This window comes from Sarcophilus harrisii, chromosome 5 (assembly GCF_902635505.1).
Source record: "Sarcophilus harrisii chromosome 5, mSarHar1.11, whole genome shotgun sequence".
NCBI lineage: Eukaryota > Metazoa > Chordata > Mammalia > Dasyuromorphia > Dasyuridae > Sarcophilus > Sarcophilus harrisii.
In genome coordinates this window covers 239,326,771-239,341,678 of record NC_045430.1, presented here as the reverse complement: position 1 = coordinate 239,341,678, position 14,908 = coordinate 239,326,771, and the positions used below count along the sequence as shown (strand labels likewise).

The window sequence follows — 14,908 nt, the reverse complement described above, 5'->3', positions numbered from 1 at the left end:
AACACAAACCACACTCAAGAGGGACCCTCAGATAGTAAGGTTTCTAATACATTTCCTTAGTTATGGGGATGACATCACTCTGGTGATAGTTTATTATTTCTTCTATAGAGCATTATCACGTGCCCAGAAATTCTTCCAGTATCCATCTGAAATGTGATCCTAAAAATTATATTCATGTTTTAGTCTGATTGAGATTCCAGGAAAATTAAAGAACAATGGAAAATTGACACTTGGTGCTATAATGTTAACCCAAAGCATGTTCCAAATTTTAAAACAACTAATCTTTATGTGGTACTTTAAAGTATATAAATTAATGTAAATTTTTTAAAAATTAATTTTTACATCATGAAGGACTTCTAGTTTGTGGCTATAGACATTTGTATTTTTATGATATTCATTTTGAAAAGAAAACCAAAGATGTTTGAGACATGAAGTCCATACATTAATGGGAATTAAACTTTAGGCCTGAATTGTACATTGTCTTTTCAGACATTTTTTTCTGCCACTTATCAATGTTACCGAATTTCAGTTGATATTTCTATCTAGGTTGGCCCTCACATTTTTACAGGGTCATAGAGCAAGAGCTAGGAGAGATCTCAGAAGTGATCTAGTCTAACTGGATTAGGATTTGGGATTCAAATGTACCTAAAAGATCATCAATTAAAAGCTGGACATCAAATTGGAAGTCTTCTAATCCAGTCCTTTCATTTTACAGATGAAGAAACTGAGGACCAGAGAAATTAATGACTTACCCAGGCTCACCACTAATTTATAGTAGAACCAGATCCTTCTAATTCTGAATCCTTATGTGATCTTGTTAAGAAGGAAGAATGAGGCAATTGTTATAAATTAAAAACTTTTTTTGGTCTTCCTTTTCAGAAATTCTGTGCGGAAAGCCCATATCTATGGAATCACTTTTAGCATTTCCCAGGCATTTATGTATTTTTCCTATGCTGGTTGTTTTCGATTTGGTGCTTATCTAATAGTGAATGGACACATGCGTTTTCGAGATGTTATTCTGTGAGTATCTTTAAAATTTCTTTGAGGCTATTCTGTAGCAGGATTTTAGAAAGTACTATTGTTTTAGTTTTAGAAGTTTCTCTTTTGTAAATAAAGATCTTTAGAAAGAATCATTTCAATCAAAAGAGTTTTTAAATAGAAAATTAAATATTTTGCTATGATAATTGCTATTAGTATGTGGGAGATACTATGGAAGAAATCAGTTTGAAAATTGGGATTTTAAAAAAATTCTTAGAGATAAAAGGGATCTTAGAGGTAGATCATTTAGTCCAATCCTTTGTCCAATGCAGGATTCCTCCCTACAGAAATCCCTCACAGGCAATCATCTAGTCTCTAATTCCATGGTGACCTCCAGGGCAACACATTCCAACAGGGTGTGATTTTAATTGTTAAAATGTTCTTCCATACATTGTACTGAGATCAGCTATCCTATAACTTTTACCCATTCTTCCTAGTTCTATTTTCTGGAAGTTTGCAGTAGTCTAGCCCCTTTTATAAATGACAATCTTTTGGATGTTTGAAGATAGATATCAAATACCTCCTCCCATGTCTACCTTCCTGCCTTACTTCCCCTTTCCCACCTCCAGATGCTAAGAAAAGCAAGAATAAAATGGAGTAGCATGGAGTGCTGGATTTGGCACTGAGAAGATTTAATTTCAATTCCATTTCTGACACTTGCCATCTAAGAGACCATGGCCAAGTGAATTGGCCTCTCTAGGACTCAGACAACTCTCTAAAGAGTTGAGACAATATAAAAAATGAGTAGCAGGAAATGATCATATCAACACAATCATCTTTGATGTTTTGACAATCATTTTCCCCTAAAGAATGGTGGTTTTTTTTAGGCCAACTGTCACCAATTCCTTCAATCATTCCTTTTGTGACACAGCTCAGACAGATCCTGCACACGTACTCTGATTTTTTTTCTTGCCCTTCTTAGTACTTTTAAATGGACCCACAAGGGCCATTGAAACTATTACTTCTTTTGTTCTGGACACTGAGCTTCTCTTTAAGATGACACTAGTTTTTTAGGATCCATTAATTCATATTGGGCTTACAGTCACACATCTGTCTCCAAATCTTTTTCACATTAACAACAAAACTACTTTTATTGTAGGTCTTTTCCTTCCTATAGTTTTAAAGTTATATCAAGTTTCTTTTCCTTAAGGACATTTATACCTCATCTTGTTAGTTTGAACCCATCACTCCAACCTGTTAAAAACTTTTTGGATCCTGATTCTGTTGTTGAATGTATTAGCTATCGTTCTTAGGTTTGTGTCTTTAGTAAATTTGATCAGTAAAGCAGACTGATACACAGAAAGTGAAGAGAGCACTAGATTTGGAGTCATTAGAGATACAGTTCTGATTTTGCCTCTTAACATTTTCTGGGCGAGTTATTTAAATTTTCTGAGTCTTGTTTTCCTCATTTCAAAAAAAGGAGACAATAATACCTATAGTAGTTTACCTCAAAGGGTTGCTGTGAGGAACAAATGAGAGAATGTGTGCAAAGGAATTTGCAATCTTTAAAATGCTTTATGTGTCATTACTATTATTATTGTGTCATCATTTGGGACAATGTTGAAGCAGTTAAATAGGCCAGGGCTAAGAAGAGAATTGAGCAACAGGCCTCTGGAAAGTCCCTTCTAGCTCTGTTGTTCTCAGTTGTTGCTGTTGGCTTTATTTTGTTTTTGAAATATTAGAACCTCTTATTACCATCACAGGAGTAGTCTGATAAGTATTTTTTAAATGATTGATGACAAAAAATGATGCTGAATTAATATAAAAACACTTTTAAGGATATTTATAATAGCATCTAAATACTTTTGAAAAAATGGCATGCATAAGTGCAAGCTATGCTATTTATTTAGTCTCTACTGAAATATATTTGTTTTTTATAATGAGTCACACTACATATTTTTGGAATAAAACAAAAAAGATGTTGTGAAAGTGACCCTGTTTTCTAGAAGCTGATAGAGCAAAAGCTGTCACAAATTTTATCATGCTAGGAAGGTTTTGAAATCCAGGTGACCTTTTATGTTTGTTGTCCAAAGATCAATCTAGTTAAGTACAAAAAGTCTTATAATCAAGAGGTGGCCAACCCATGAAACTAAGAAAAAATACAAAATGTGCCTTACTCCTATGTAAGCTCTTACTTTTTCTAGAAGAGATGGTTGTAGAATTACAAGAAAAGGGACAGATCATGCTAAGAACCACAAAATTTTTAAACTGGCTATAAACGTTCAAGAATTGTTTTAAATCTGCATCATTGGAGGAAGAACTTGCTTTGTTTAGATCATAAATTCATTAGGGTATTACAATATTAACATTAACCATTGGTGCCCAAGATGTAACACTTGTCCAATGACTAATAAGTTGACATATTGTAGAAATGAATCACATCAATATTAATAGTTCGTCTCTAAGTAAAATCAGAAGATTAAAAGAAGTTTATCAAATATGGCCCAAATATTCTTCTTGGAGAGGCAAATGAGATTTTGGTAGAGTTGCCTTAGCAGAGGTCCTCAAACTACAGCCCGTAGGCCAGATGCAGCAGCTGAGGACGATTATTCCCCCTCACCCAGGGCTATGAAGTTTCTTTATTTAAAGGCCCACAAAACAAAGTTTTTGTTTTTACTATAGTCCGTCCCTCCAACAGTCTGAGGGACAGTGAACTGGCCCCCTATTTAAAAAGTTTGAGGACCCCTGCCTTAGAGTTTAAAGGGAATGTCACTTCAAAAGATACTTTAATTATCTCACATTGTAGTGCTCATAATGAATACAGGGCTACTCAAAACCTTGGAGGTTTGTGGGCAGTCACACTTTCATATGAAAGTCAGGAATTAGTAATAAGAAATTTGAGGTATGGGACAATAACCTCATAGCAGCCCCACTTAGTCTTTTTTGTTCTTGTTTCCCTATATTTGTTCATTTGCATGGCAAAATCTATAGGATCTTGGTAGCCAAATGAATTTCATAGTACAGTTACCACCAAAGCTAAGCAGTTAAGACAAAATCTTTAGCCTGGAAACATTGTCTAGTTTTCCTTTGAGACCCTTAGTTAGATGTGATAGCTTGTATCTTTGGCCATGGACTAAAAGAGCTGTTCGCCTAAGCTTATCAGGGAGAGGCTTTCTAGTCACTGCACCATAGAAGATAGGAGCCAGAACAGCCAGTACATATCCTGGAACAGACGAAGTCCAGAAGCTGGTCACAGAGAGAAGCTCCATATTCACATACCCCCGTGGAGAGTCCCAGCAGCAACTACAAGACCAGCAGAGCAATCCTAGCAGAGATGAACAACCCAGAAGAAATCAGAGCCACATGATGATTCTCCAGAGGACATCAGCAGCCCTACAGTTTTGGAGGTGTGAGTTGCCCTGGCAACATGTGTGTCCCTATGTGTGTTTGCCCCACACATGTCCCTGGCCACATGGCTTCCTGGTGTGTGCCTCTTCATGCATGTTCCCTGGCCACACTTGTTCAATTTGTGTGTGCACTTCATGCATGGTTCATGATTATGTGCATTCCTTACATGTGTGCCTTCCTTGCATGTACTCTGATCAGGGTACACACTTATGTGTACATTCCCCCACACATTTTCCCTAGGCATGTCCACTCTTCCCATTGATGGCTTGTGTATTTGTGAGAGAATATGCTCCAGGTTTATGGGAGAAAGATTCTACTACTACTAAATTATTATTCTATTTCACTAAATGTCTTTCATTTTGGAAAAAAAAAGTGTTCTCTAGCTATTTAATAAAAAGAAAATGTATCAGTCATGAATTCATGAAATATGACTTTGAGTGGATGCAGACCTACATGGTATCTTGAAGCTGGAACTTTTCTATAAGATCTGTATCCAAGAAAGATATTAATGTGAATATAAGCAAAGAGATTCATTCTAGATAGTTGCAGATTATATATCAATGACAGGAGCTAATGAATTTTTTTAAAAAAAATCTAAGAAAAGCTTGATTTTTAAAATTCCAAATTAAGTCTCTATATATTCTAATATGTAATGACATCAATGCAAAGGTGGACAGAGGGGAGAATGGTAAAAATATTAGCAAATTATTTTGAACCAAGAAATGAAAGTCTTATTTAAACAAACTTCTGATGCAGAAAAAATAGAAAATGGATAAAGGACAGATTTGTCCTTTTCCTACATTTACCATTTCCTACATAAGTTCAAGTGACAGAAAAAAAAACAGCCAAAAGAGCCTCTCAACCAGGAAATATTTTATCTTCTTGCCAAGTGGCAACATATGGCAGTCAAGGGCAATCATGATCTAGAGTTTAAAGTTGTTTGTAAAATTTTTCAAATGAGGATAGTAAAAGATTATGAATAGTACTGCCCTTTGAAATACTTAAGTAGTGATGAAAGGAGAAGGAAATTTTTGAAAAATTGGAGTGAAATCTAATAAAACCATTTTATTCCTAAAAAAAAAAAGTTTAGGGCAAAATTGGAAAAAGGGGGAAAAAGATTAAAAATGGGAAACCCCTACAATTCTATAACAAATTTGTTCAAAATTACTAGTGGAACTACCAGATGTAGGACCTAATTTCATATTTTTCAATGTGCTGTACGAGGAAATAAAAATAATACTAAAGAAAACATAAACGGGGGAAAAAACAGCTGAACCAGACAAAATATATGTTGAAGATACCTCTATCAGAAATGGCATAAAGCTACTGAGGGATGATACTCAAGATATTCGACTGAATTAATTAAATAGATATATATCAAGAAATTTACATTTGCAAAGCATCGAGCTACATTCTGATGATACAGAAACTAGTCCCTCTCCTCAAAGACCTTGTATTCTACAAAATGGACATAGGTAAATCAATACAAGATCATTTGAGACAAGAGAAAACACTGTGAATGGAAGGGGATCAAAAAAGCCTTCACATAGGAGTTGGTGTCTGGCCTTGAAGGAATAGAAGGATTCCAAGAGAAAGAGATAAAGGAAAGAGTGAGTTTCTGCAAAGGAAATTAAGAGATAGAATGAATGTCCAATTTGAGGAACAAGTCAGTTTAACTAGACTATTGAAGGAATGTAATAAATCTGCAAATAGTATTTGAAGCCAGATTGCGAGTGATTTTAATGTCAAGCTGAGAGATTCTTTTATCTTAGAGAGAATAGAGAGCCATTGAAGATTTTTTTTTTCAGATCTGTGCTTTTGGAAGATTATTTTGGCAGCTGTGTAAATTATGGCTTAGCAGAACTAGGAAGACCAACAGGGATCCTAGCTATTAGTCCAGATTAACCCACAAGCCTACTTTTTCATCTTTACAAAATAATTTATACATGTTATCTAAGACATGCTTGATGAAAATATGAGATAGGAATAGATAGTCTTTTACAAACCATATCCTATAGAAGATGACATTTTAAAAGAGTTACACAATTGACTGAAAGTTACAAGAAAATACAAGATACTATTTTACCTATAGTTTGTTGACTACAAAAAGCATTGGTTTGATAGAGCAAATGCAGCTTTAAATATCATCCAGTAAGATATCTCCTAATGTGTATGTTTAAATTATTTAATACTTCTTGATAAATACAACCACAAGTAGTTTTGATCAATAAAATCAAGAGAGGAATGAAAAGGAAATATATGTTCACCAAAAGTATCTGAAACATATACATGTGTGTATGTGTGCATGGGGAGGGGGGAAGAGAGAGGGGGAAGAGGGAGAGAAGGGGGGGAAGGAGGGAGAGGGATAAGGAGAAGATAAGGGAAAGGGAGAGGGTAAGGGAAAGAGAGAAAGTGAAGGAGAAGGAGAGGGAAAGGGAAAAGATAAAGGAGAAGAAGAGGGTAAGGGAGAAGGGGAGAGAGAGAGAAAGAGATAGAAGGAAGGAGGAAGAGAAGGAGGAGGGAGAAAGGGAGAAAAGGAGAGAGACACAGAGAGAAAGACAGAGACAGAGACCGAGAGACAGAGACAGAGACCGATAGACACACACACACACAGACAGAGACAGAGACAGAGAGAGAGAGAGAGAGATAAAGAGAGAGAGAGAGAGAGAGAGAGAGAGAGAGAGAGAGATGGAAGGAAAAAAGGGGAGGGAAAAAAGGAGGGAGGGAAAAAAGTGGACAAAAGAGGGTATATGAGTGATAACTTTAGAGGGGGAAGGCACTAGTAGCAGGAAGGACTCAGAAAGGATTATTATAGTTCTCTAGATGTTCCTGTTTACAGGTGATAGATGATATTATGATGATTGCATTGTCTCAAACACTGAAGAGGCTCCTTTCTACACAGGAACCTCCAGGTAGATGAAAGATTTTCTCTTCTTTAAACCATGATATGAAATTGAATATACAACCCATACATTGGGTCTAATATTACATTTACCTTGAACAGATGCTGAAGACAGTGAACTGAGCTCAGTACTGAATAAGAGGAAGAGATCAAGATGGGTATCATTTAGAACACTACATTGCATTTTCAGCAATCTCAATCTTCTCCTTGAAAAAGAAATACCATCTTTTCAACATAAATGTTCTTAAATTCATACTGTATGGTTGTGAAATTCTGAGAAATCAAATTTGCCCATCACCCTAAAGACAATGGTGAGACATATATAGTTAGTGTAGATAGACTATAACACATTAGTCACTAACAGTGTTGTGTTACACCAAATTGCATAAAAAAATATCACCATGGAGATAAAGGACAAAAAACAAAAAAGAAAGTGGGTGGATTGTGAAAGGAGAGTGAGGTAAAAACAACTAGCTCCCCAGGGATTGCATTGGATTACATTTACTGTCTGCAATTTTCAGGTGTCCCCATTTTTTGAAAAATTAGATTCACCAGTCAGCATTCTTCTGGCAGCTCTCCTGTTCTCCATGATTCCTCAAAAATTACCAAGAATAATATAGTGATTACAACCAAATGCTGTTTCTGAAGCCCTGGAATCTAATTTGTTTATTGTGAAGATATATTTGTTTCTGTCTCTTCACCTATCTTGAACTTCAGTCTACCCTTTCAACATGAAGATTCTTCTCCCTAACATAAAGATAGAAATAAAATGGGATTAGAGGAATTTGGCTTTCTCTATTACCATCACATCATTCATATGCTTCAAGCAAGAGACCCCTTCCTTATTTGTCTTCTTTCCCTCAAACATAGGTGAAAATGCCCTTTTTTGTTACCCTTATTTTTTTTTTCACAAGTCTTATCTTGTCCAAAGGCATTCACCTTCATGTTGCTATTCTGAGAATTCTGTGTCTTTCTTTTATATTCATCCTTGCTTTTGTGTCCTTCCTTCCCTCATTTGTATGCCATCTTTAAAAATCTGATCTCATTGGAAGAGGCCATGTGCAATCTCATTGATCTTTTGAGATGTCTCTCCCCTTTCCTTCCTCATCAGCATCTTCTTCAACTGTATTATTTGAATTTCATATTTGGAGAACCTCCCATTCTTTTCTGAAACATTTTCCCATTTATAGCCATTGTCATAGAGATAATATTTATCACTATCATATTTTTGAAATCTCCTTTCCAAAAGTTTAAGAAATATGCTTGACAATGTCAAATACTCCTTTCTTTTTCTAGCATGAATTCTAAGATGACACAGTCACTTTCTCCAATGGTTCTTTTTGCTTCTACTTCACCAACTAGTTTGTCTTTCTCCATCAGAATTGAGTACAAGGTGTCAGTTGGCTGTGTAGTAGTCAAAACCCAACCACTAGGTAAAATTCAGTTTCCCCATCCGTGGATTTCCACAATAAATAATCCAGTTTGTTGAAGTTAATTGATAATGAACGTGATTCTTCCAATATAAAAGCTACTCTTTAATCATAAGTCAGAGACATTGGGAAGCTGCCATCATTATTAGAAATTAGTGGGAACCTAAAAGAAAGGAGAAAGTAGGTAGGAAAAAAGCGGGCAGTGAATTTAAGTCTCTTCCTTTTATTTCTTAATTATTGGTGTTTCAATGGAATTTGAAAGAATTATAGTGTGTAAAGAATAGTAAAAGAAAAATCATTAAAGAGATGGGGTTTAGTAGGTGGGGCATTTGGGGATATTTATAAATGTTAAGTAGGAAGAATAGAGATTTTACAAGCTAAATCAAATTTGTTTGGTCCTACAGAAGCTGAAAATTTGTTTGTAAGACTTATCTGACATTATCCACCTATACTTGTTCCAGGGTGTTTTCTGCCATTGTATTTGGGGCCATGGCCTTAGGACACGCTAGTTCATTTGCTCCAGACTATGCTAAAGCCAAGTTGTCAGCAGCCCACTTATTTATGTTGTTCGAAAGACAGCCTCTCATAGACAGCTACAGTGAAGCAGGACTGAAGCCAGTAAGTTCTTGAATGCTTAACCATTGCTTGTATTTTGTTTTGTTTTGTTTTGTTTTCTAGAAGTTGACTTATTGTTTGGAGACACAGTGATACTTTCTGCTAGTTTTAACCAGAGAGTCATTAGGACCATAGGATTTAGACCTGGAAGGAATCTTAGAGATCGTTTAGGACAATTCCATCCCTTTACAGATGAGGAGATTGAGGCAAAGAGAGAAAGTCTTGCCCAAGGTCACACAGGTAGTAAAACTGATACTCAAACCCAGGTCCTCTAACACTAAATTCATTGCTTTTTCCATTAAGCCTTGTCACCTGCTATAATTTTTTGTGAGAACTAAAAATGATAATACATTTCCCAGAGGTTGTTATACCTTTAATTCACCTTACAGTAAACATTTCATATTGGCTTTGCATTCCTCCCAAAGTTCATATTCGATAAAATGGCAACATGTGAATGAAGAGAGAAAACAGATTTTCTTCATTATCAATGTAGGAAGATAACCTGATGGCCAAGTAAAGAGTTTGCCAAAATGTCGTCCAGATTGTAGTGGATGTGCCAGCTTCCTGGCTGAAAATCTCCTACCTAAAGCAAAAGATAGACACATCTTGGAAATGAATTATTTCCACTTAAATTGTTTGTCATTCTTATTGACAAGAATCATTCATATCAGTTATCTATAATTATTGGTAATTCCCAACATGTTTGGTCTCCTCTAGAGAGATTTATAGTGTAAGACATGGTTTAGGAATATTATTTAAAAATTAAAACACATTCACAGAAGGATCATCAGGATGGTAAGTGGATAATTAATTAAACTATGCCTTGTGAGAATGATTTAGAAGAAAGGGACACGTGGCCTAGAGAAAAGAAGACTTAGGGAGGGGAACATGAGCATGAACATGAAATGTGATGCTCTTTAAGTATTTGAAGATCTATTATATGGAGGAGGAATAAGGTTTATTGTGACTGACTTCAGAGAGAAGGAGCAAATAGAGCGGAACTTTTGGTTTCACATAAGGAAAAAAATTCTTTACCATTAAGGTGATCCCAAAGTGGAAGGAGCTTTACCATGGTACTGAGATAATGAGGCTGAATGACGACTTTTCAAAAAGTTATAGAAATGATTTCTACAAAATCACAGGGTGAATGATATGGTATCTGAGGTTCCTTCCAAACTCGAGATTCTGTGATCCTGATTCAAACACCACATGAGAGCAGCATGAGAAAGACTTGTTTTTACTGGATGCTTTGGGGATAATTCTAGATTCCTATCCAACTACCTAGGTTGTTTGGGATGTTTGGGATTTGTGTGTGGAATAACTTTGAGGAAGGTCTGGCAGCCTGAAGGTAAAACCAAAAACAGCTACTAGGTCCCAAAGCTTTTGAATAAAATAGACAAAACTGACAATTACTGACATGGTCTTACTTCAGTATCAAGATAAGACTTGTAGAATCACAGAATCTCATCATTGGGAGGAACTTCAAAGATCATTGAGCCCAACTTATCCTCTCTACGACCTCCCCAACAAGTGATCCCAATTCTTTGCTAGAAACTCTTGACTAAGGGAGAGCCTATTACCACCTGAAGCAGCCTATTCACCTTTTGGATAGCTCTGATTAATAGCCTACAGTTTACACCCATTGCTCCTAATTCTAGAGCCAAAATTTGTGACAATCTTCCATATTAAAATCCTTCAGAAACTTGAATATAGCATCTAAGTCCTCCCTTTTGCAACAGTCTCCCTTGAAAGCCATCTCTTCTCCAGCCTAACTTTCTTCATTCCCTTAACTGGTTCTGATGTAGCATAATTGTCCTTCCTTATTGACCTTTCTCTGGATAATCTCCAGCTTATCAGTGTTCTTGATAAAATGTGGTGCTCAGAATAAAACAGGACACTTTGAGATGAGATTGTATGAAGCACCACAGTGTTCTCGCCTCCCTCTTTCTGGACACTATGCTTCTCTTAATATAGTTTAAGGTTTTTGAACTGGCATATCATACTATTGACACTGAATTTAAAATTCACTGAAAACCCCAGATCTTTTTCAGATGAAGGAACTTTAGTCTAATTACATTTTTTCCATATTAAACACATACAAAATATTTTTTAAATGCAAGTACAAGTTTTCCTTTATCTCTAGATTCATCTTAGATTACATCTAATTATTCTAGCCTTTTGAAATCTTTTTGAATCATTACTATCAATGAGTACATTGGGTAGTCTTTCCAGATTTGTCATTGGCAAATATTCAAGGTATTAATAAAAATGTTTAAGACACATTTAGGTCTTGACTAAGGTCCTTGGGACATGCCAGTAGAGACCCTCTTTCAACGTGGCATTGAACCATTGGTGACAATTCTTTGTATCTGGCTATTCAACCAGTTTGAAATACATCTAATTGAAATACCCAGATCTCTTTATTTTATTCAAAAGAACAAGGAAGATTAACATACTTTAGAAAATGCCTTGCAAAAATTTAGGTAAATTACAATTATAAATTCCTCTTAGCTACAGACTACTAATCTTGTCCAAAAACGATATATTGATAATTCATCATGACCTGTCCAACAATGTTGGTTCTTTGTGATCACTACTATCTTTTATAAATACTATGTATTGCAGTCAGTGAATTTACTGGCCTGTAGTCTGCTGACTTCAGTCTCTTCCCTTTTTTGGGGGGTTTAAATTATGTACATTTATTCTGCTCCATAATCATAGGATCATGGGATTTAAAGCTAAAATATAAGTTAAAATTCATATAGCCCATCCCCTCATTTAAAGATGTGGCAGCTTTCCCATATTCCATGCATGATCTTTTCAAGCTCATGGACAATGGCTCACACATCTGCCAATTCTTTCAGTATCTTGAGATGTAGCCAAGATCCTCTTGGCTTGTTAACTTGAATTGATCAAAGGCAGATTAGGTGCTTTCTTATTAGCTCTCTGCTTGTTATGCTTTCTCTTTGCTTTTGGATGTTCTGTTCTTTCCAGGCCAAAGATTATTTTCCTTGGCAGAGAAAATAGAAACATAAGAGTATGAGTAGTTCTTCCTTTTGTTCATTGTCCATTATTATCACTCCTTCCATCATGAACAGCAGTTTTCTTTCTCCTTTGATCCCTCCTTTTATCTTCAGTATAGTCAAAAGAAAAGAAAGGAAAAATAATTCACCTTTTTGGAGGTTGTCCTTAGGTTTCTTTGCTCTCCTAATACTATTCCTACAGAACCATGCCATACCTTTGTATTCATTCATTGTTACCTGCCCCATTTTCTATACGATATTTTTAAATTTTAAATTCATTTATGATTTTCTTATGCATTTTAAAAATAAAACTCTTCATTTTCTTCCACAATCAGTGACTAACATGGTTAACAAATTTGTTTTTAGAGAAGGGTTTTTTGCATGCAATGAATTATAGATTTGGAATTGAAAGACCTCAATTCAAATCCTAGCTCTGCCACTTACCTATGTGACCTTGGACAAGAGGTCTTAACCTCTTTGACCTTCAGTTTCCCCTGTGATCATTTTCAATTATAAAAATCCCATGAACTTATAACTGTTATAAAGGGGTGGGGAATGAATCTTCATTAAAAAAAGATTTATAGCATATGGGTTTTAATATAGTTTAATGTACACTTAATCTGAATTTTACATATCAATGTTTCTATATAAAGATTTTATAGAGTACCACAAATACATGTAATATATGAGATTTCTATCTGTACCCAATAACCTAGTAAATAGTAAATGGTAAAATTTCCTGAATTCAACATTCCTTGCCCAAATAATGATCAGTCCATTATTGGTTTCATTTTGATTTTAGGATAAGTTTGAAGGGAATGTGACATTTAATGAAGTTGTGTTCAACTATCCTACCCGGCCAAATGTCCCTGTTCTTCAAGGTCTAACCTTGGAGGTAAAGAAGGGACAGACCCTGGCTCTTGTGGGCAGCAGTGGTTGTGGGAAGAGTACAGTGGTTCAACTGCTTGAGAGATTCTATGATCCCCTGGCTGGAAAGGTGGTAAGTGAATTGTTCTTAATCAATTGATTTAGAACTCATGCAAGTTGCCTAGATAGATTTTTGTCTATTTTTAATAAAGGCACATTGAACATGCCTAAATATCCACAGGAGCAAAAACTACATAGATGAAGACTATGTAATGTCTGGACAATGTCATACAGTTTAGATGGATAACCCTTAGAGTTAGTTTGTTTTGTACATTTATCTTTGACAGACACTGAAGATGGACAATAAACTCAAGCCAAGATTGAATAAAAAGAAGAGAATGGCATGGATTGCCTTTGGGAAATTAGACAGTACTCTTATTTACTGCAAGCTTCTCACTAAAACAAAACCCTTTATAGTATCAGCATTAGTATTTGCTCAGTAATGTGGCTCTAAATTATGAAATATCACAAGTTCAAAAGAATTAAAGTTGTATACTGCCCAGAGAATAATGAAAGTATATGATGGGCGTGAGCAGGCTATAAGAATGCATATGCAAGCATGGCATAGGAGGAGTGGTATAAAAGGAATCACCAGACTGGTGGCATCAAGTGACCAGATAACCTGGTGACTAGGAACTGGTCATATCACATAGAGGAAAGAGTAACTGATGGACAGCCAAATGCTCTATTGGTAGCCACACAATTCAAAAAAATGTAGAAGGCTTGAAATATGGCTATTGGGGAAATTTAACCAAGATTAAAGACCTCTAATTTTCATAGGATGATAGACTTAGATCTGAAAGAGATCTCAGGCAGGATCTGGTTCAGTCCCCACATTTTAAAGATGCAGAAAACTGAGGCCCCCAAAGTTAAAATAACTTGACCAAGGTGCACAACTTAAAGTCAGAATCTAAATTCAGGTCCAGGGACTGCAAGTTTGCTGTTCTTTTCATGGTGCCATCCTGGATCTACAACCATTCCACTTCCAAGTCCACATCATCTTGTTCTCACTTGTGCCTTCTATCCTTCTCTAGTTCACCCACTCTAGCCAATCCAATTTTTTAAAATATAATTTCTTTTATCATTCTGTATACTTTCTTGAAATGGAAATTTATTGTTATATATTTTCTTTTTTCTCTTCCTCCCTTAACTCTAGAGAAGGCAACAATTAAGTACACACATATATATAATCATATACATATATATATATACATATACACTCATACATATGGCCCTAGAATCAGGAGGACCTGAGTTCAAACCCAGCTTGAGACACTTGACATTTACTAGCTGTATGATCCTGGAAAATCACTTAACATAGATCATCTCACAAACAAAGATATTTTAAAAGGGTTTTCATATTAAACGATATATATGAAAATCATACATAGCCAACTTTTGCTTATCTGTGCTCATTGAAAGAGTCTTGCAAATATTATAAATATTAAATAGCAATAACATGATAAGGAGGAGAGAATAGCACTTTAATAGAGGAGTTCTAGCCCTGGCTTGGCTGGCACAAGGGATAAAATTCTGGAGTTGGAGGCAGAAGAGGCGAATTCCAATCCCAGCTTTGCAGCTTCCTATTTCTGTCACATTGGATATGTTATGTCCTATCTCTAGAT

At 35.6% G+C, this 14,908-nt stretch overlaps 1 protein-coding gene across 6 annotated transcripts in view; it reads left to right on the top strand.

Annotated features, from left to right (window-relative positions):
* LOC100914588 (phosphatidylcholine translocator ABCB4) overlaps positions 1-14,908 on the top strand; it is a 106,646-nt gene that overhangs the window by 85,646 nt on the left and 6,092 nt on the right. For 5 of the 6 annotated variants that reach the window (XM_031939939.1, XM_031939940.1, XM_031939942.1 and 2 more), the window contains 3 exons: positions 880-1,020; positions 9,180-9,336; positions 13,159-13,356. In XM_031939939.1, the coding sequence (XP_031795799.1) occupies positions 880-1,020; positions 9,180-9,336; positions 13,159-13,356 (496 nt within the window). Of the gene's footprint in view, positions 1-879; positions 1,021-4,133; positions 4,386-9,179; positions 9,337-13,158; positions 13,357-14,908 lie in introns of those variants that run through there. The other variant, XR_004229797.1, reaches the window with a different exon arrangement.